Source organism: Aspergillus bombycis (genome assembly GCF_001792695.1).
Source record: "Aspergillus bombycis strain NRRL26010 chromosome Unknown contig00086, whole genome shotgun sequence".
Classification (NCBI taxonomy): domain Eukaryota; kingdom Fungi; phylum Ascomycota; class Eurotiomycetes; order Eurotiales; family Aspergillaceae; genus Aspergillus; species Aspergillus bombycis.
The window spans coordinates 131,293-149,813 of NW_019170088.1; the positions used below are offsets into that span (position 1 = coordinate 131,293).

The 18,521-nt window shown below is 48.5% G+C and overlaps 3 protein-coding genes across 3 annotated transcripts; all 3 read left to right on the forward strand.

The window, feature by feature from the left end:
* Nucleotides 1–7,168: 7,168 nt before the first annotated feature.
* On the forward strand, nt 7,169–8,997 carry ABOM_009616 (uncharacterized protein; the record flags this gene model as incomplete). The annotated part of the gene is made up of 5 exons (XM_022536744.1): nt 7,169–7,261; nt 7,312–7,516; nt 7,579–7,995; nt 8,049–8,231; nt 8,285–8,997. 5 exons carry the CDS (start codon nt 7,169–7,171, stop codon nt 8,995–8,997), a joined length of 1,611 nt encoding a protein of 536 aa, XP_022386324.1.
* A 1,456-nt stretch (nt 8,998–10,453) lies between these two features.
* Nucleotides 10,454–14,460, forward strand: ABOM_009617 (putative leucine permease transcriptional regulator (SAC3); the record flags this gene model as incomplete). Its single annotated transcript, XM_022536745.1, has 6 exons — nt 10,454–10,990; nt 11,051–11,230; nt 11,285–12,245; nt 12,388–13,338; nt 13,396–13,743; nt 13,817–14,460. The coding sequence occupies 6 exons, from the start codon at nt 10,454–10,456 to the stop codon at nt 14,458–14,460; spliced, it is 3,621 nt and encodes a 1,206-aa protein (XP_022386323.1).
* A 930-nt stretch (nt 14,461–15,390) lies between these two features.
* ABOM_009618 (putative protein N-terminal asparagine amidohydrolase) lies at nt 15,391–16,571 on the forward strand (the record flags this gene model as incomplete). Its single annotated transcript, XM_022536746.1, has 2 exons — nt 15,391–15,556; nt 15,613–16,571. 2 exons carry the CDS (start codon nt 15,391–15,393, stop codon nt 16,569–16,571), a joined length of 1,125 nt encoding a protein of 374 aa, XP_022386329.1.
* Nucleotides 16,572–18,521: the final 1,950 nt, after the last annotated feature.

Below are 18,521 nucleotides of genomic sequence, written 5' to 3' on the forward strand. Positions count from 1 at the left end.
AAAGGACGACGAGCGATGGCGATGACCTACGTAAGCACAAGTGCCGTATGTGGTTAAAATCCTCGGAACAGCTAGAAGTTAGCTGTCATACTCGGAGCGGCCATCAGGCTTAACGAATGAATTGAATATGGACGGTCAGCATGGCACCGAGAGGATCAAACTAAACTCGACTTGCAAGGATCCCCAACCCATCAACCTGGCCCTTGGTCCGCTGTCCCTGGCCGAAGTCAGCCCCCAGGGAATGGCTAAGACAGGAGGATCTCGGGGTACTTTTGTACATCAAGGGATCGGATCGCTCCGCGGGCAGAGGCGCTTGAAGAGAATCAGCGTAATCCCAGAAAATCCGATCGGGTCATGTCTATTGGGAGAGATGCGAAGCCATTGACCAACCATAGCAGGCGATCTGGAAATGAGAGTCGGACATGGTAGTGGCGGTGGTTGCACGCCAGTCGGGGGTCTGGAACTTTGGGTGACACGCTGACAGGGCGATCGTGAACTTTGCTTTTAATGACAAACGGTCCTTCCGTGCTCCCCGGGCCGTGGCGCCGCCCCGCTTGCAGCAATTGGGTCTGATAGTCTGGAGTCAATGGACGGGTGCCAGTCTTCGGCCCGCTCTGGGGGGTGTTAGGCCCTCCCCTAATCGCCCCTAGGGCTTTTAGCCTTTGAGCCCTTTCAACTCTTAGGGGGATAGCACCAAACCTAGAGTTATTCAAAACATTGACAGATGTCAAAAAGTACCTTCCCTCTCCTAGTCCTGGGCGGGGTACTACTGGGGTTTGACCCTTAGTCGAGAGCTAACGACGAGGGCTAATCATTCCCTAATCCTACAGTACCTATTTTTTTTTCCCCCTTCCCAGCCCTCAATTGCAGGAGAGTCGCCTCGGGTTGGTCCTGTTCCTGACAAGCTCCCGGGGTTCTGTTCAGTCCGATTATTATTCCCCCCAAGCCGGTCTTCGCGGCCCCATCCATGACGCAACTCATCAATGTATTCGATGCTGCCAATTCTGCAGGCTTTTCATGCATGGCAGCAGGACATGATCCACATTGCGAGCGACAGAATGTCATTCTACGTTGTAGTATGTAGGTAAGATGAAGCTGAGGTCACCACTTCACTTTTTTTTAATTTCCCCCGCCCCACACAGGAAAAGAAATCCGCCCTTTTAGGATAGAGAATCACATCGTGGGGAGCCTTGATTTTTCGCCGAACCACGGAAAGATTCAGAAGAACGCTGTATCCGACCGTAGGAACGCACAGTACTGTAGGTAGGGCTCGTGGTGGGCCAGAGTCGGATTCACCCGTTTTAGTGGCTGTATGAATCAGCTCATGCTAATTCGAGCAATTTAAATCACCAATCTGATATTGTTACGACCAGATAGGGTAGTAAAGCTAAGCCGAACATTTCCCTTTTTCTCCCAACAAAATGACCCGGCGTGAGATTGAGGCAGACGACGAGTAATAGAGAAGCCCTGGTGTTCCGGTCACTTCATATGACTTCTCTCGGAAACGGCGGTTCCAAGTTGAGGGGCGTAAGAAGCCACTAGTCACGTACTAAGGCTAGCATCAACAAAAAAATATAGGGTATGACAGACGGTTGACGACGGTTTCAATGCCAGGGATCGGCTTTAACTTTCTACGGAGTAAGGCTGCGTATGTGACGGCACATCCTTTCACCCCTCCAAGTATCTTGTCACATTACCCTCCAATTTGGCTCCTCTATCTGATTTCATTCCTCCATTTCCGGTCGGATTGATGACGTTGATACGAGATATAGACAATTAAATCAGGATTTCCTATTTCTACCGGGTGCAGACACGAAGAAACAAACGGTGGGTAAAAATTTGTTGACGGTGCCTTGACTAGCGGCAAACGCGGTGTGAATGGTTCCGATGGTACCTTAATTAGCTGATTCGGAGAAGAGATGGCACCCAGGTTCAATTCACAGTGTTAGTAATTTGAAAAGAGGAGAGAATCTGACAAGAGGGAAATTAAAGGAAACATAAAAAAGGCTCACTCTAGAAAATGAAAAAAAAACCGGATTTTACCAGCTGGAGCCGTCATGGACATCGTTTTCCGTCACCAACGTTTTCTCCCACCCTCCAAGTCTCGAGATGTACACCGACGTAATTAGTACATATGCACTCATGCAATGTCATCCACTGACCGACTCCCACAGATCTCGATATCATGGCGGTGAGAAACTCGTCCTTGACCTCTACATGACAATTGTCAATGCCTACTGGTGGTAGAGCACACCGTTGAAGTGGCTTATGTATGTGCAACCCTCTCGGCCACGTTGCGAAGCCAGAATAGTAACACAGAAAATAACGGCACGTTGAGGGTTGCACACCCTGGGATAACCAAGTACTGAAAACAAACGGTCTAGACTCGGCCGATCAGTGATCCCGTTTGCATTTTGAAGAGATGGTCATTTGTTCAACAGAAATTGAGCAATGTGACGGCCTGATCCTGAACAGGGATTATCTCGGCTTGTTGACCTGATGGGTGATATTGTCATAGTAGTAGTGGTGGTGAAGGTGGTGGTTCAACGGGAGCAACCCTTGTAATCGGGATAAAAGGATCTTGGTTTGGTGCCTAAGGAGATCGCGTATCGCGTATTTGAAAGGGGGGAGATTGGGTGCCAATTACTGTTAATGGAAAGTGTACGGAGCATTATAGTATAGCCTCGTCATCATCCCCTTTGTTTTTCTTTTTTGACTATTCATAGCTCGATAGCCCTTTTGTGGGACTAGGTATGCTAGGTATAAGCTCCAGTCAATAGTTGTATATCTTATCAAGATGGGTAACCGAACACTGGGGCTATGCTGTACTCCACGGAGAAATATATTCAAGACAGAATGTCTCTTCCGTCTCACCCTCAAACTGTTTGCTTATGAAACATTGAGGATCCTAATTATGACTTGCAGCTGTTTCTATGTACATTGTCTAACTGTTTTGGCAGCTTTGGCTTTCTTTGTGCAGTCAGGTTTCACTTAGGGGTTTAACCCACATAGAAGCAAACGAAATGTAGTACTTTTTTTTGAGTTACCAGGAAGAAAAGCGGGGAGAAGTAAATTGAAAGAAAAGGAAAAAAGAGGAAACGAAAAAAAAGAAAGGTTTAGTATCTCCAACCCTTTTTATTTCATTCGTTACTATGTGGTTTGTTGAATAAATCGCTAAAGCTTACCCTTCCCAGCCCATCAACAGTAACAAAGAATATACATGATGCCAATTGACAGGAAACCACTGGCAATCAAGTAAGGCCTTTCTGCTTATGACAAATAACTCTCGATAGGGCATAGAATATACTCTCGGGAACGTCCCCAGATAACTCAATGCTGGTCGCCGATCTGGCTTCCGGCAAGATTGGTGTAGATGGCGTGGCCTTCTCTGCCCCTGATCAGTCCCGACAGCCAGGTACAAAGCAACCCACGCGTAACAAATTAAGACGCCTAGAGGCATCCAGACCTAACCTTTGCGGTACCATGGAACCACGACGGATCTAAGAGATGTTTACTCAAATCTAAATGTATTAGGGCCAATCCTAATGGCCCTTTTCTTTTCCCTCATTGCTTTCTTTGTGTTCAATGTCAATGAAGCCTTCGTACGGTGGTGGTTGTAGTGCGCGAGCCATTCCGTTTACTAGCGACGGAAACAAACCCCCGGACATTACCGACTAGAATAAACGAAAGGGGGTTGCCACACTGTCAAACTGTCTTTTTTTCCCCCACCATTAAAAAAAAAAAAAATCAATCTTTATGTGCATATTTCCTTTATCATTTTTTCCGTCCTCATTCTCTCTATTGTGCATAAGTCGCTAGCCAATGGCATTTTACCTAGTCGTTAAGCCTGGCAAATATTCCATAGAGCTGAAGGGAAGGGAGGGCGAAAAAGGACAAGAACAATAGCTGAGGTGCTTTTAGGACCCTGGCGAATGTTTGCTTACGATGATAGTTGCTGTACTGTACTTTAGCTACAACCAACCATTCCATGTTTACGGTACGGGTTGGGTTTACAGACGACTCCTGACTCTTAGCTTCAAGGCCTAGAAATCCCACATCCCAGTACTCTGGGCCATGCACAAGCCTCTTCGTTCCTACGGTGGACGATCATTTCGGCTCTGGCAGCTATCGCCGCGTTTCATTGGCTCACCCGGAACTGCGACTAACTCTCGGGGCACATCGTATTTAGATCCGCCCATGATCGAAGGCCCATACTCTTAGGTCGACGGTTCTCCCCTCCCGTGGCCCATCGCAATTTCGTCCTTTCGCCTTAGAGCCGTTCGCAATCATAGCCCAGTTAGTCGGTACTTCGGGACTCCGGCTTGGGTCGGTGATCTACGCCGTTCGCAAGTTGCGTATACGGTTCTCTATTGCTCGAATACTCGTTAGAGATGTATGCACTTGTACTATCTCCTGAAGGATGTAACGGTCGCCCGTGAGCGGTGACACCGATGTAGACCTACAGTTGTACAAGGAGCATGATCTCATCATCGCCACTCGTGTCAGGTAGGTTATATGTATATGTATGTATGTATGAACGGAGGGCTGCCTGAGTCAGGTGACGACGGCGATGGCTCGGCGAGTCCGACTTGCCCATGCCGGCAGTGGCACTACGGTAACTATGTACATACGTACTCCGTGTATACGTCTCTTGGCGTTGTATCATCACCTGAAGGGTCCTGGAACTGAAGAGGATCAACCTGCATCTGAAGATTTGCATTCGCAAGAACACTACGTAACTCTGAGACCATGCATCAGCAAAGGTACTTTTTCTTTTGTCCACAGGCACCTGAGCTCGGAGCTGGATGGCGCGTATATACGCTTCAGTAGGTAAAAACAGACGCAAACTCTTCCTTCCGTCTGGCCCAAGCGCGGGCTGTGTGGGACGGACCTGACGAGATGCGGGCCTGTGCGGGATCTAGACACCCAGGAGGGTGGCTGCTGGTTGTTCATGTTCCATGAACTTGCGGTACAACATGCCATACTTTATTAAAGGGTGTGTACATGCTCTAGTTTGAAATGAGAGGGGGGGGCATCAGGTCCAATGCTAGACGAACTGGGGGGTGAAGAATGTAACTCTATTACTACATCGTGTACTCACGTACAGAGGGGGGAGTAGATAGGTAGATAGGTAGAGAGATGGTTAGATAGGGCCAAGCTATACTTTTAATTAGGCGGGGTTGAGGGCTAAAGAAAAAAGGCACCCTAATGAGATAGTTAGATTGCGGACTTAAGCACCAGATGACGGGTTCAAAAGGTCCCACACGATATCTCTCGCAAAGAGACCGGATTGATGGAATATTCGCTTTTTTTCTAGGGACTTATATCAAGATTGTTATTGATCCCTATCATCTCTCTATCGCGAATTCGGCAGCTATACCGGCAAGCATTATCTACCAACGATACTAGCGTCTGCCAGGGTATCAGAAAAACCAAGTCTCAGATGGTCCCCGAACGACGGTCACTGGAGCTGGATGTGGCGGTTGCATTCTTTAGTTAAACTAAAAGACTAGTGAGGTTGACTAAAGTGCTATGGAGGTTAGTGTGGTGCTTTTGTCATTTTGAAGTATACTTCGTTAATTAAATGAAGGAAAATAATTTAATGAACATTTGGTAGGGTTTGTCGCCAAAACTGCTTGTGGAGACCAATAATGGAGACGCCACTAGGCTGCTCACTGGCCGCTCCGAACAAAGCCTCTGGGGGCGGTTGCACAGCTGCCAGAAGCTAAAGTGGTCGATCTACAAATAGTAAAACCAGGATGTAAGAAATTAAATTTTCATAATAATAATAAAATTATGATAATAATAATAACGTTATTATTTTTTTTAATTTCCAATTTTTTTTAAAAAAATCATTTTTTTTTAATTCACAAAATACTTCGAACTAAAATAAATAAAATCAGAAAATCATTTTTTTATCGCCCTACTGCATGTCCACTTCCCAGAGATGCAGCCGCAAGTGGTCTACCGGTGCCTGTTAGTCCCTGTCTTTTCGTGTTTCGGCTTCTGATGGGCTCCAGGATCATGGATGATCCTGGGTTGCCCACTTGACTACTAGGCCCATCATGCCAATGCCAGATTGGGACAGTTCGATACCACCACCGGGGAGGGGGTGGACGACTAAATGGCCGGGGGAGAGTGTGTGGGTTCTTCTGTCTAGATGTAATCGATCAATCATTCAAAATCTTGCATACTCATAACCCAGTCCTTTCCTTTTCTATTCTCCATCTTCTTTTATAAAGTCACCCATTCTTCCTTGTTATTTGTGACTTCTACTTTTCACTCTTACCCATCCTTCTCTTAACTTAACAAGGACTTGACAACCCCCCAGTCAAACAACTCTGTTACACCAACCGTTTACCTCTTCTAGTACATACATACATTCAAAGGAAGAAGGCCTTCTCGCATTCGCTTCAACTCTGCTGCAGTTGATCTTACTCCGTCTTGTGTGCCCAAAGCCGGTTACCAACAGTTTAGTACAGCCTGTGGTGGTGCTTCTGACATCCTCTCTCGACTTGCCTGTCAGCACCTTGATTGGCCTTTGACAACTTACGCTTATCGCTGTGTGCTGTGAGTAGCTGGAGCCTATGCATACTTTCCCACTTCTCTCTCTGTTTGACGGACATTGGGGGGATCCAGGATGCTGCCAACACTGTCGGGGAATTACACCAGATAGCAGCGGGATTGCGGACCCCACGTTGTACCGTTCCATACGACTCATTATCGTATGCCTTGCTATTGCAATTCGTTGCTTGATGAACCTCTGTACCTTACCATGGCCAAGCTGGTAGCTAACCAAGTCCCGTTGGCACCATAGTTGCCACTACATCTGTAGTTTTCCAGCTCAAACGCGGCCACGTCCTGTTCGACCAAGTCACTTTCAATAGAGGGGTTTTTTGTTATTCCCTCAGCGTCGACTTGAATTATCCTATCGCAGTGCATTTGTTTCTGGACCTCGAGCAGATACAAATTGCCGCCCTATTCGCGCTCAGTCGACACTCCATCGAGACCTCGAGGCCTTCTCTATGTTCCATATTGTCTACCAGTCTCTCTATCTCTGACCAAGCTTTCTTTTTCCTCGTGAATAAGAAAGCCACTCAGACCTTCTGATCACTACCCTTTCCCCTAACTGGCACTTTGACTTGATCTAAACATTTCTCAAGACATCATGGTTGTCAGTGCATCCGTTTCCGGCACAGGAGCCGTCAAGAGGCCAGCGTCCTCTATGCATGATGATTATACTGGATGGGAAACCGCCCCAGTAAGCAGAAACAAAGCCAAGCCTATATAAGACAATCACTGACCATGCAGGCTATGGATGTCACCATGCGTACATCTTTCAACCTCCCTTACACCCATTATGCAATGATCTATCTCGACAACCTCGGAAGACTTAAGGTTCAGGAATCTTCGTCTATCCGGGAAACAAATGGTACTGTCTTTACCCCTGACGTACAGGATAAGTTCTTGGAGATACTTGGAGCAAAGATTGGGTACCGCAGGCCCACCATTCGCAGTACGTATAATAACTAGTTCCTAAGCCTCATGCACGGTTTGGCTGATCGCTTTGAGTAATAGAATACTCAGGTATGGGAGCATCGCTATATGGCTACCCGCGCCCCGACGACTTTTCTCGCCATGTAAAGCGACGCAAGCCTTCCTTCCAAGAGCATGTTCTTGAACCACATTTTCCTGAACCTGTTGAGGAAGTACCTGCCTCCACAAGTATGGTAGGCATTGAGATCGGGGACACTGAGAAAATCCTCGAGTACTACGAGAATGCCCTGAAGCATTTCCAGCAGCTTAATTGCCGCCAGATTGCCAAAGCTTTTATTAAATTCATTGAACCTCGGAAGCAAGTTAAGCATCCTTACAATGGAGGCAAGCCCAGAGCTGGAGCTGCCTCGGGTGAGAAGGGAGACCCGGAGAAGACCAAGCCTGAGTGGTGGCCAGCTGGAGTGGTCCACAAGGAGCCCGACCACCTCAGGAAAGAACGTGAGTAGATGCGTCCCGCCGATAAACAGGCTATCCATACTCACAACCATCAGAACGCATTCGACTCCTCATCCATATCGTGCGTAAGCTCGGGAAATTCGGAATCACCCCCGACAAGCTGCAAGAAGTTGCACATGATTCTAAGAGACAACTGAGACCTACCTCGAAGATTGAGGTCTTAGACGAGGTTTTCAAAGTGCGGAGGATGGAAGAGAGATATGAACTTGGTGAAGTTGGTATGTCTACCTTTATAGACCTTCGACCCTATCTCAAGCTAATGCTTTACTAGATGCGAACTGTGTCGTTTATGTCCAGAACAGAGATGCCAGCACGAAGGACAAAGACTCTGACACCATCAGTGAGCCAGAACAAAAGTTAGAGCCCGAAGACCTGGAGGAAGCTGATGACGAGTTCCTCACACCTCCATCGTCGGCCGAGCAAGCTTCCTCGTTCACGTCCTCCGTGGACATGACTATGGGTGGACATGGCCGCCCTGTGCACATGGGAGGGGACAGGGGCCAGCTATTCCCATTGCCTGAATCATTGAGTTTCGGAGAGCAATCTGCGCATGAGCGCTCTTATTACGGTAACTCTGAGTACCCGGATGAATACTCCCATCCTATTCTTAAGACACCCGTAACGTCGGGACTTGTGACTCCAAACGAACAGCCCAATGCGTTTGATTACTTACAGGCGCCATTCTCAGCTTCAACAACAGGAGAGTCGATAATTTCTCACCAGCGCCCAACCGCTTTGCCTATGCAGCCATCCGTTAGTCAATTCGATGCCTGGACACCATCCTACCGACAGAGCATGTTCAACCCTATGGAGTATGGCTCTGCGCCCGCTCAGAACATTCCGCAACATATGCCTTACCACATACCGCTCACTACTGCTTCGCACGCAACAGAGCTGGCTCATACTCCTCATGGCCTGCCGAAAGGAACCCCCTTCCGCACAGGATCCTTGAGTCACCCTCATATGATACCTCACCATGCATAAACACTTCCGGCACATCTTCTATCCGGGTATCAAAGCTGCGACCTCAGTCTGAGCTCGAATGACACGCACGATTTGTATGAACTTTCAATAGACTTCTGCTGCTTCGCGATTTCACAACACACCCCCATTCAGACAAATTTGTCACCACTTGGTGACTTTTCGCTTCTTTGATTCATATTTCAGGCTCCATATATACGTTACGCCTCTTTTATATGTTTTTTTCTTCTACTTGATTTCAATCTTTGCAACTACGTGTTATGCATTGAACAGAAATGTTTTTGATGGCGCCTTGGGACGGATGTATGCTGCAGATATTTTTCTTCCCCCTTTTCTTGTTTTTATTTTTGTGTGGTGGATTTCACCCTTTGTGTGGATTTTTTCTTATGAAGTATTCGAGCGAAGGCGTCCATATACAGGCCATGTGCTTCGTGGCTTCGGAAACCAGAAGCGACGGCCTGAAATGAGGATTTATTGGTTATAGAAGCGGTGGGCGTAATTGTGGCCACAGTGGCTTTCTGGGTTTTGTGGAGCGATATTGGTTTCAAAAGCGTGTTGCACGTATTTTAAGTTTTATCTTGAATCCATATGTTTTTTTTTTCTTCGAATACGATCCAAAATCCTGAACCAGTGGATAAGAAAGCGAAGACTGAGTAGTAGGTACGGATAATCAATAAGCCGGTGTCAAACTGTGATTGCCCACTGGAGCTAGGCGCGCGTTAGCAGCGCTTGATACAATTGGTCTGTGCGTTTTACCGGGCATTGACACAGGTGCAGCTGACGGAGCTTCGCTGAAGACTGGATAGAAACCAACCATAACCCCCTTCTGCAATCCTCATTCGAGACGATCAAACTGAACGGGCCGAGCCAACTTAGAACCAATCAACCTAATTTCGCACTCCGAAATTGCGCATATCTCTACCGAACATCCGTCAATTTTGGATGGCCGCTTTGCCCGCGCGGCGGTTTCTCCCCACGATCTGAGGCCCCATCCGACCTGGCTTGCAACGTCGCTGCGTTGCTGCAAAGGCTTCTGTGTATGACTTTGTTTCTGTCTTAAGGAAGACTTTCCATTGTCAATACTCGCGTCGAAAGGTACTGCGCCATCATCGTTTCCTGCTTTCGCTTTAGCCACAGGTCCCGTACAAGATTGTTCCTTCACCATCTCTTTTTCCCTTTATTCACCCTCTCTTTCTTCTCGATCGTGTTACCATGAAAACTGTGTTACTTCCGGCGCCATCCTTGGCTAACTCTTTCGTCACGCTCCTGCCAATGGTTTTCGGAGGATAGCACTTTTAGGATATCTCATTCATCGCCTCCCACCTTTACATCCGACGGCCCGCAACTCCTGTCAATGATTGGGATCTAATCGGACAAAACTTGATAACCTCGCGAGAGGGGAAGCCCTGACCACTTCAGGCGTATCCTTGTCCACTGTTCCCGCCTTGCTTGCGACAGAATGGCCGGTCCGCCAAACCCATTTGCTGGCCTTGGCCAGAAAGACGGCACAACGGGAACAGCAGGTCGTGGGCGTGGTGGTACACTTGGGCGTTCGACGCCTTATCAAGCAAGAAATGGAAATGTGCCCCACAATCCCAGAGCCCGTGGTCGCGGACGCGGAGCAATGACGGCTCCCAGGGCTACTCGTGGCCACGGCCGTGGGGGTGGTGCTGTGGGAAACAGCTGGCGCAAACCCGACTCGAACGGTGGTCCATCCACAAATGTGGCTTCGCCTTTCGCTCAATTGAAACAGACCGGGAACCAACCCTCTCCATCGCCCTTCGCTGGGAAGACTGCTCCGCAAAAACCTTCTTTTCCCGGGTTCGGGAAAGCGCCGTCATTTGGGGGCCCTTCCACTTTCGATGGGACCCAGGTCGATTCAAGCCGTGATCCCCGGAAGCGGCCTTCCTCAATACGGCCAAACAGAGCGACCATGTCCAGTGTACCTGTCGAAGATGTGACTGTTTCAAACAACTACAACGATCGTTACGAACAGGTCGGTCTTCATTTGCTATCCAGAGAGAGAAGTGGATTAACATGCTAATGGAATACACAGCTCAAACTCGATAGGGCTAAACAGAGAGAAAAAGCAATCAGGGAAGGACAAATGGCGGATCCAAACCAACCAACTTCTTTGAACCAGGCCATCACACCTGTGGGAACATGTACTAGCATGTGTCCGGAGTTTGAACGCGTTGAGCGCATCGTTCAGAAGATGGTTGATAAGAGTGAAAAGGTATTCGTGTCAATCAGTATCATTGTTCGACCTGCACTTACATTCCGGACCTAGTTGCTTCATCCTTCAACAAATTCGTTGCAGAACCTTGAAACCAAAATGCTCAAACGTTTCCGAAGGTCGGCTGCTGGCTATGACGAGCAACTTCCATCCGATATTCGAACGCCAAAGACCCTTCTCCAGACCATGAACTACTTAATCCGTCATGTACTCGGCGGACCCGAGCCCCTGGGGCTGATTCATAAGTTCGTTTGGGATCGAACTCGATCGATTCGCAATGACTTCTCAGTCCAACAGCTCACCCAGGAAGACCATGTGAAGATGGCAGTCACTTGTCTTGAGAGAATTGCCCGTTTTCACATTGTATCACTCCACCTGCTTTCTAGCCCTGCCAACGAAGAACCGTTCGATCATCACCAGGAACGTGAACAGCTCAACAATACGATGTTGTCGCTAATGTACTATTATGACGACAATCGAAGCCGTATTATGTTTCCAAACGAAGATGAATTCCGCGCGTATTATATTATCTTTTCTATTCTCGATCAGCGGCCTGATTTGGAAGCGCGTGTCCAAAAGTGGCCAGCTGAGCTACGCAATTCTCCGCGAGTGCAATTAGCACTGGAACTATTGGCTACTGCTGGTAATGGGTGGGAGTATCAGGGGACTCTCGACTCTAAAAGGCAGAATGCAATTGCACAGGGCTTTTATGAGCGCTTTTTTAGTCTGGTGGACTCTCCAGCTGTTTCATATTTAATGGCCTGTGTTGCAGAGATCTACTTCAACAACGTGCGATTGACTGCTATCCGCTCGATTTGGAAGGGGTATTGCCGATATCCGTCTTCTCAGCAACATAAAAACGAAGAATGGACTGTAGATGAGTTAACGAGGGTGCTATACTTTGACGACACTGAACAGACTATCAAATTTTGCGAAGAACAGGACTTGGAATTTGCTGAAAACGCAAATGGCGACCTATATTTGAACTGGGGGAGCCGTAACATTGACTCAGTCGGTATGTTTAACCCTCGATGATGAAACCGCTTGGTCTCTTTTGCTAGTTGAAGAGACCTTCGCTTTGACCGGATAATGGAGAACGTTTCTAGATATCTGTCTGTCGATTTACTGCATTTTCTCGACTGACACATGAATGACAGAGTTCCGAAGAACATCAGACCATACATTCTCAGAGACGTATGTCGAGTCAAAGCGTGCAGGCCGCACGTTGGTCGCAATAATTCTTGGCTTGAATATCAAGCAAGCAGCGCAGTTAGGGATGGTTGACAGTTCGGTTCTACAAGAGCTCCCTATGGCTTTGTCTGCAGCAACGGGGGATTCTGCAGACGACGATGCACTCTTCGTCAGCGACGACGATAACGAGACACCACAACCAAATGGGGACTTTGCGCAGGATTTGCTAACATCCGCAGATAGTCTTCGCGGGGGTTTTGAGGAATCTGCACAAACATCAACAAGTGCTGAGCCGACGCAAACAGCAGGCGTATTCTCCCAGACGCCTAGTATGTTCCAGCCGTCTGAGGGTTCTAAGTCACTCTCCTCATTATTCGCACCTGGCCCCTCGGCTAGCGCTCTCACAGAATCGGCGCCGTCTAACCCATTTGCAGGCCTGTCTTCTCTCGCACCCTCGAAGACACCTGAGACAAACAACAGCAGTTCTCCATTCTCCTTTGGGCCAAACACTTCGCAGTCCACTTCCATTTTTACCGCGGCACCGGGTCCGGCGAAGCAGCAAGAGAAATCCGATGCGCCTAAAGCTGTCTCCGCGGCACCTGCCTCCAAATTCCCTAGTCTATTTCAACCCAGTACGACGCCGGCCAACTCACCTTTTAGTTTTCCGACAACCTCATCTAATGCCAAACCCCATCAAGCTGCTGAGTTAACTGCTGGTCAGTCTTGCAGTATATTCGATACCGCCAATGTACCAACCCCTTCCGGCGCGCCTAGCACCATGTTCAATACTGCTGCTCCAAGCACTGTTCCTAGCGATACAGGGAGCTCGGCCCAGACAAGTTCTCCGAAGATCACACAGGGACCCTTTGCGCAGCCCTCAACAGCCTTTAGGGCCCCGTTTGTGCCAGAGAATAACGGTATGATTCGTGCCCAATGCAAAAGCTCATTCATAACAGGCTCTAATAACTTTATAGAGATTCCCAAACCCTCATTTTCCGAGTCACCCTTTGCGCAGCCGAGTTCCATTCTTGAGAAGCCCACAGATAACAGTGCAGGGCAAGAGCACCCTGCAAAATATGAGGCACCTACATTCACAGAGATGACAACTGAGGAGCCTGCATCGAACGACGGGCTTTCTTCGTTACACAATAATGACACTGCCCAGCAGCAGCAGCAGGATATGGATTCATCATCACTAGAAGAAAACAAACCAGCCGAACCTACAGTCCCTACAACATCTGTCATGCCGGAAAATCTAAATCCCACACCTCCTTTGCCTACAGAGCTTACAGAGCAAACTGTGGATGAGGCGACTTCTGTCGGTAAGTTAACTCGTGGCATTAATGCAAGGCTACTCCTATGTGCAGTGTAACGCTAACTAATATAATTTTCCAGCTCCCGATGTGAACGACCGACGTTTAGCTTGGATAGAAACTTTAAGAGAAGCAGCCGATAAGCGACGGAGGACCTCTTCCACAAGTCGCAAGCGAGTCCATGAAGACCCAGAAGAAGAATTGCCAGTAGAAACCGGCTCTAAGGCCGCGAAATTACCGAAAGCCGAGACCCCTGCTTTACATAAAAAGTCCATGGCGCTTTCCTCTATCAAACCTCTACCGAAGCTTCCTATCCTCGAACAAATCGAGTCAATGACGCGGAAGCCGGCAGCCGAACCCAAACCAGAGCCTCCAAAGCCTAGTCAAGTCGACGAAGATGAACTCCTCCTCTCTGCTGCCCGCATAGCCGCTGAATCTCTCAGGAGCGGTCCAAGACTTATCAACAGCTGGTCTACGAGGTCATCTGAACCTCGGCGCTCGTCTTTCAGCCCTCGAAGCAGTTTCTCTTCGTCATATTCTTTCTCCCGGAGTCAGTCGCCCCAATCGCTTGTGAACGGATATGACCTTGCACTTGCCCCTGACAACGATCTCGGATTGGGCCGCACATTGTCTCGCACGGAACAAAGACTTCGCATGACGGGTGGCAAAGGGTTGGCCTATAAGCCACTGGATTTTACCCCTAGAAAGAAACGAAAATCTAAATAAAGACGATTCGGTAATCAACAGCAACACGATTGCCCATTTATGCGCATCTTCAATCTCGCACAGTTATATGCGCTCATGGCTGACATTGGTTCTTTCGGTAGAGCCGTTGAAGTACATATTATATTGGTTTTGTTGGAGTTCACTATCTGCATTAGGAGACGGCGTTATGCGAATTCTATGTTTACTTATGGTTTTGAGAGTTGCTGCATACCTGGGTCTCAAGCATGGCGCGGGAAAGATCATATACCTCGATTTGTTCTGGATCTTAGCGAGTGGGATTCATCTGCGCCCACCTTTAGTTTAGGCAGTCCTTTCTATTTTATTTTATTTTATTTTTATTTTTATTTTTTGTATTTCATCGAATGCATTGAATGCATCTTGTCCAAGGGATTTGTTGTACTATGATGAATCTGTACGATTTCCGTTCCACTACTCGTTTACAGATAGAGAGAACATAGCCACCTGCCTTTAGAACACAAGATACCTACTCTCTCCATTGGATGTGATCAGGTATGAAATTGAACAAGCGGAGTTTGAGATAGTTCAATATGTAAGTAGGAGTGTGTGAATCCTACGAGGGTGGTGGCCTTGAACTGCTAACGAACATAAAGTCCAGACCCACCGCCCAACTGGCGAAACCAATCAGATCCAACAACATCACCTATCGAACTTTCAATCAACCGGCGCTACTCATCGATTTGATACTATTTACAAAAAAGACTACCCAAATATTTCGCCATCATTGCTATTCCAAAGCAAGTAAATTTTCTTTGTACTGAGTTCGGCCAACAGGTTCGGCCGTCTGCATTCGCCATCCGCTCTCCTGCAGTCCATCAGTGCGCTGCTTTTAGTACCCAAAGGAGATACCCACCAAAGCATCATTTCACACCATTCCCTGCTCTGCGTACATACAACCAGCAGCGCAGGGAAATGAGAATCGCCACTTTACAGTTCGCCCCAAAATTGGGGGATGTGGAAGGCAACATCAGACGGGCCAATGAATTGCTGCAGAATGGCAAAGTGCTAGGAGGTGTTGGGATTGGAGTCGACGTCCTGAAACCGGAGATTCTGATATTGCCCGAGTTAGCTTTGACTGGTATGTTTTGTGTTAGTCTCTGTTGACGGACGCCAATGCTGATGCTCTATGCGAAGGTTATAACTTCCCTTCGCTGGAGGCTATCAAGCCATATCTGGAGGCCGCGGGGAAGGGCCCATCAGCCACGTGGGCACGGGAAACCGCCAGGCGCTATCGGTGCAAAGTGTGCGTTGGGTATCCCGAGGTCGAGGAAGCAGGGGTAAGCCAAGGAGACGGTCCGAGTAGTCAGCAGGAGACGTACTACAACTCTCTGCTTGTGGTTGACGAGCACGGGGAGGTTCTGCACAACTACCGCAAGACGTTTCTGTACTATACGGATGAGACATGGGCCGCCGAAGGTGATGTGAAGAGGGGCTTTCGCGAGCTTACCTTTGGGAATTCACCAGAGCAGAATTCTCCCAGCACCAGCGTCGCTACTTCATTCGGAATATGCATGGATATCAACCCGTATAAGTTTGAGACGCCGTTCACCGCATGGGAGTTCGCGAACCGAGTGCTGGATTCGAAGTCTCAACTCGTCATCCTTTCCATGGCTTGGCTAACGTCGTTGGACCGCGAAGAGCTCGACGCTCTCGCTGGGGAGCCGGAAATGGATACCTTCAACTACTGGATCCAGCGGTTTTGGCCCCTCATCAAAAAACGATTGCGTCATGAGGTTAACTTTGATGGGGATGATGCGGAGTCTGGCAAGAAGACTGTCATTGTTTTTGCGAATCGGGCGGGTGAGGAACCAGGTCCTGAGGGAACCAACCCGGTTCTGTACGCTGGCACGAGTGCTATTATTGCTGTTACGCAACGGCCGCGTCGCCCCTCGGCCGATGGAGAACCCAGTGCTGTGGACAAAGGCTCTAGGAATGGGTCTGATGAGGAGGAGAGTGGGGACAAGGATACATCGCCGTTTGATGTGAAAATACTTTGCTGGGATATGATGGCCGCGACAGCCGAAGGGATTTGCTTTGCGGATACTACGATGGACCCAAAAATGGTTTTCGGCTTAGTTAAAGCTAATAGATAATGTGATTGAGCTTTGGGGAAGTATCCATGGCTCGGGCAATAATAGTATCCTTTCATAAGTGCCGATCCATGGGAAGTATAGCATGCTTGGGGCTTTTCATCGCGCAATCTGGATGCTTCCGTAGCTGGTAATGAATGGTCTATAACATACCTCCTACAAGAGCTGGGTTGTCGGGATCGTGAATATGCTACAACAGGCAACCCGTTTTCTTCCATCTGTTCAACTATCGTCGCACGTCTTGTGCCTCTTCTTGCAAACGATCGTCTTACAGTAAGTTCACGAGTGGCCGGCCAGCATTCCGACGAACGTCTTGCCACACTTACACGTCCCAGAGTCATGTGAGTCACTTGACCGTCATACTGAATGCTGGTCCATGTGACATTTCTTTCTTTTTTGCAAAGACAGGGGGAATCTAGATTTAAGAACCCGGAGAATAACCATTTAATAGGTTCTCAGGCAGTAGCCCCGATAAACTATCGTCTCGGTACCTCCCTCGTTCTTCACGCGCCCGACTTTTTCTTTCGCATTCCACTTATCTTATGACCAGAGTGATCGGCACCTTTCCAGATGGTGTCGAGAAGCCAATCTTGATGGGTGAGAACAGGTTTTCTTACTACAACCCTAGCACACCCCCCCCCCCACAAACCATAGGCCTCAGATTGGACACTGTCGCGGAGTGCAGAACGCAACTGGGGGGAGGGGAGAGCTGAGCCTCTAATATGCGCGCGGTGGGCACATGTGACACTAGGGTCAGATGAAGTCATGTTCTTTGGGGGGCAGTAAGCTAAATACTAGTATGATGGAGGGATAAAGAAAACACGCGGAGCTCCAATGGGAAAGTATCTCAAGTCCGGAAGGTTCAGCGAAAGACTTTTACTGCGTCTGTCAACTGAGACAACTAATCTTTGGGAAGGTGTCCTCCGTGCTGAGCTATTGAACTATCGAGATGTTTTTTTCTGCCAATGAGGGGGCTCAGAAACCCCGGCAGACTGAAACGTTGAATGATTGCAGAAAGATTAGATCGGGGGGAGGGGATGGGGCTGTTAAGGTTAGTGATCCTGTTATACCTCGACGACCAGGCGGACTAAGGCGATCGGCATCTAACAGAGGAGATATCGAGAGACATGGCATGATCCCCGTCATTCGTCGACTAAACAACTGATACTATGCTTTTTGGACCGTGCAACCTAAGCAGGGACCAAAGGAGGGACGGGCCGGTCGGGATGAGCAGGCACTCCCAAATGGGGGGGATTTAGTCCTCCAATGACACCATACTGCAGGAGAAGGCAGTGGCCATTATTCGACAAACACTGCAGACCTGGGGGAACATCGCAGAGTTACTAAGAGTTACTAAGAATTCATGATCTTCGGCCTATCTTCGTTCAGGAGGGCTGCAAGGTCCCACGTGATTTCCGGGTGAACCCCTCCTCCGGCAACCGGCCACGGCGAAAACAAGCAGCCAATCAGCGGTGCCAACGGGGACCTTGGGTGAGGAGGGGGCACGGGATTACAGCACATGACATCTGAATGAGGAAGAAGGAGGGAAGGAAGAAAACCGGTTGGGTTAACTTGGGAGGGACAGAGATTGGTTGATAATGAGCGGACTGACTCGGTGCAAAGAACTTCCCAAGTTGTCCTGCGATGGAATGATCGATGGATCGATAAAGGAAAGAGATAAAGAGAGGCTCCGTTGTCCCGTGACTCGAGTGCACACCAGGTCACAACCGGTCACCGCATTCCTCCTCTTTTTGGCCAAAGGCTTGACCTCGTCTTTCGCCCTCGCCACGTGAGCAATCCCTCTCTACTCGACTCTCTCTCTACACCTCCATGTATCCCTACTTTCCATTGTAAAAGCCGCCACTTCTTTTTGTTCGTTTTCAAATCCGACTTGTCCGCTGTGTTGAAGCCGGACGTTTCTGCCTCGACCATTTCTTCCCGGTACAAATTTCG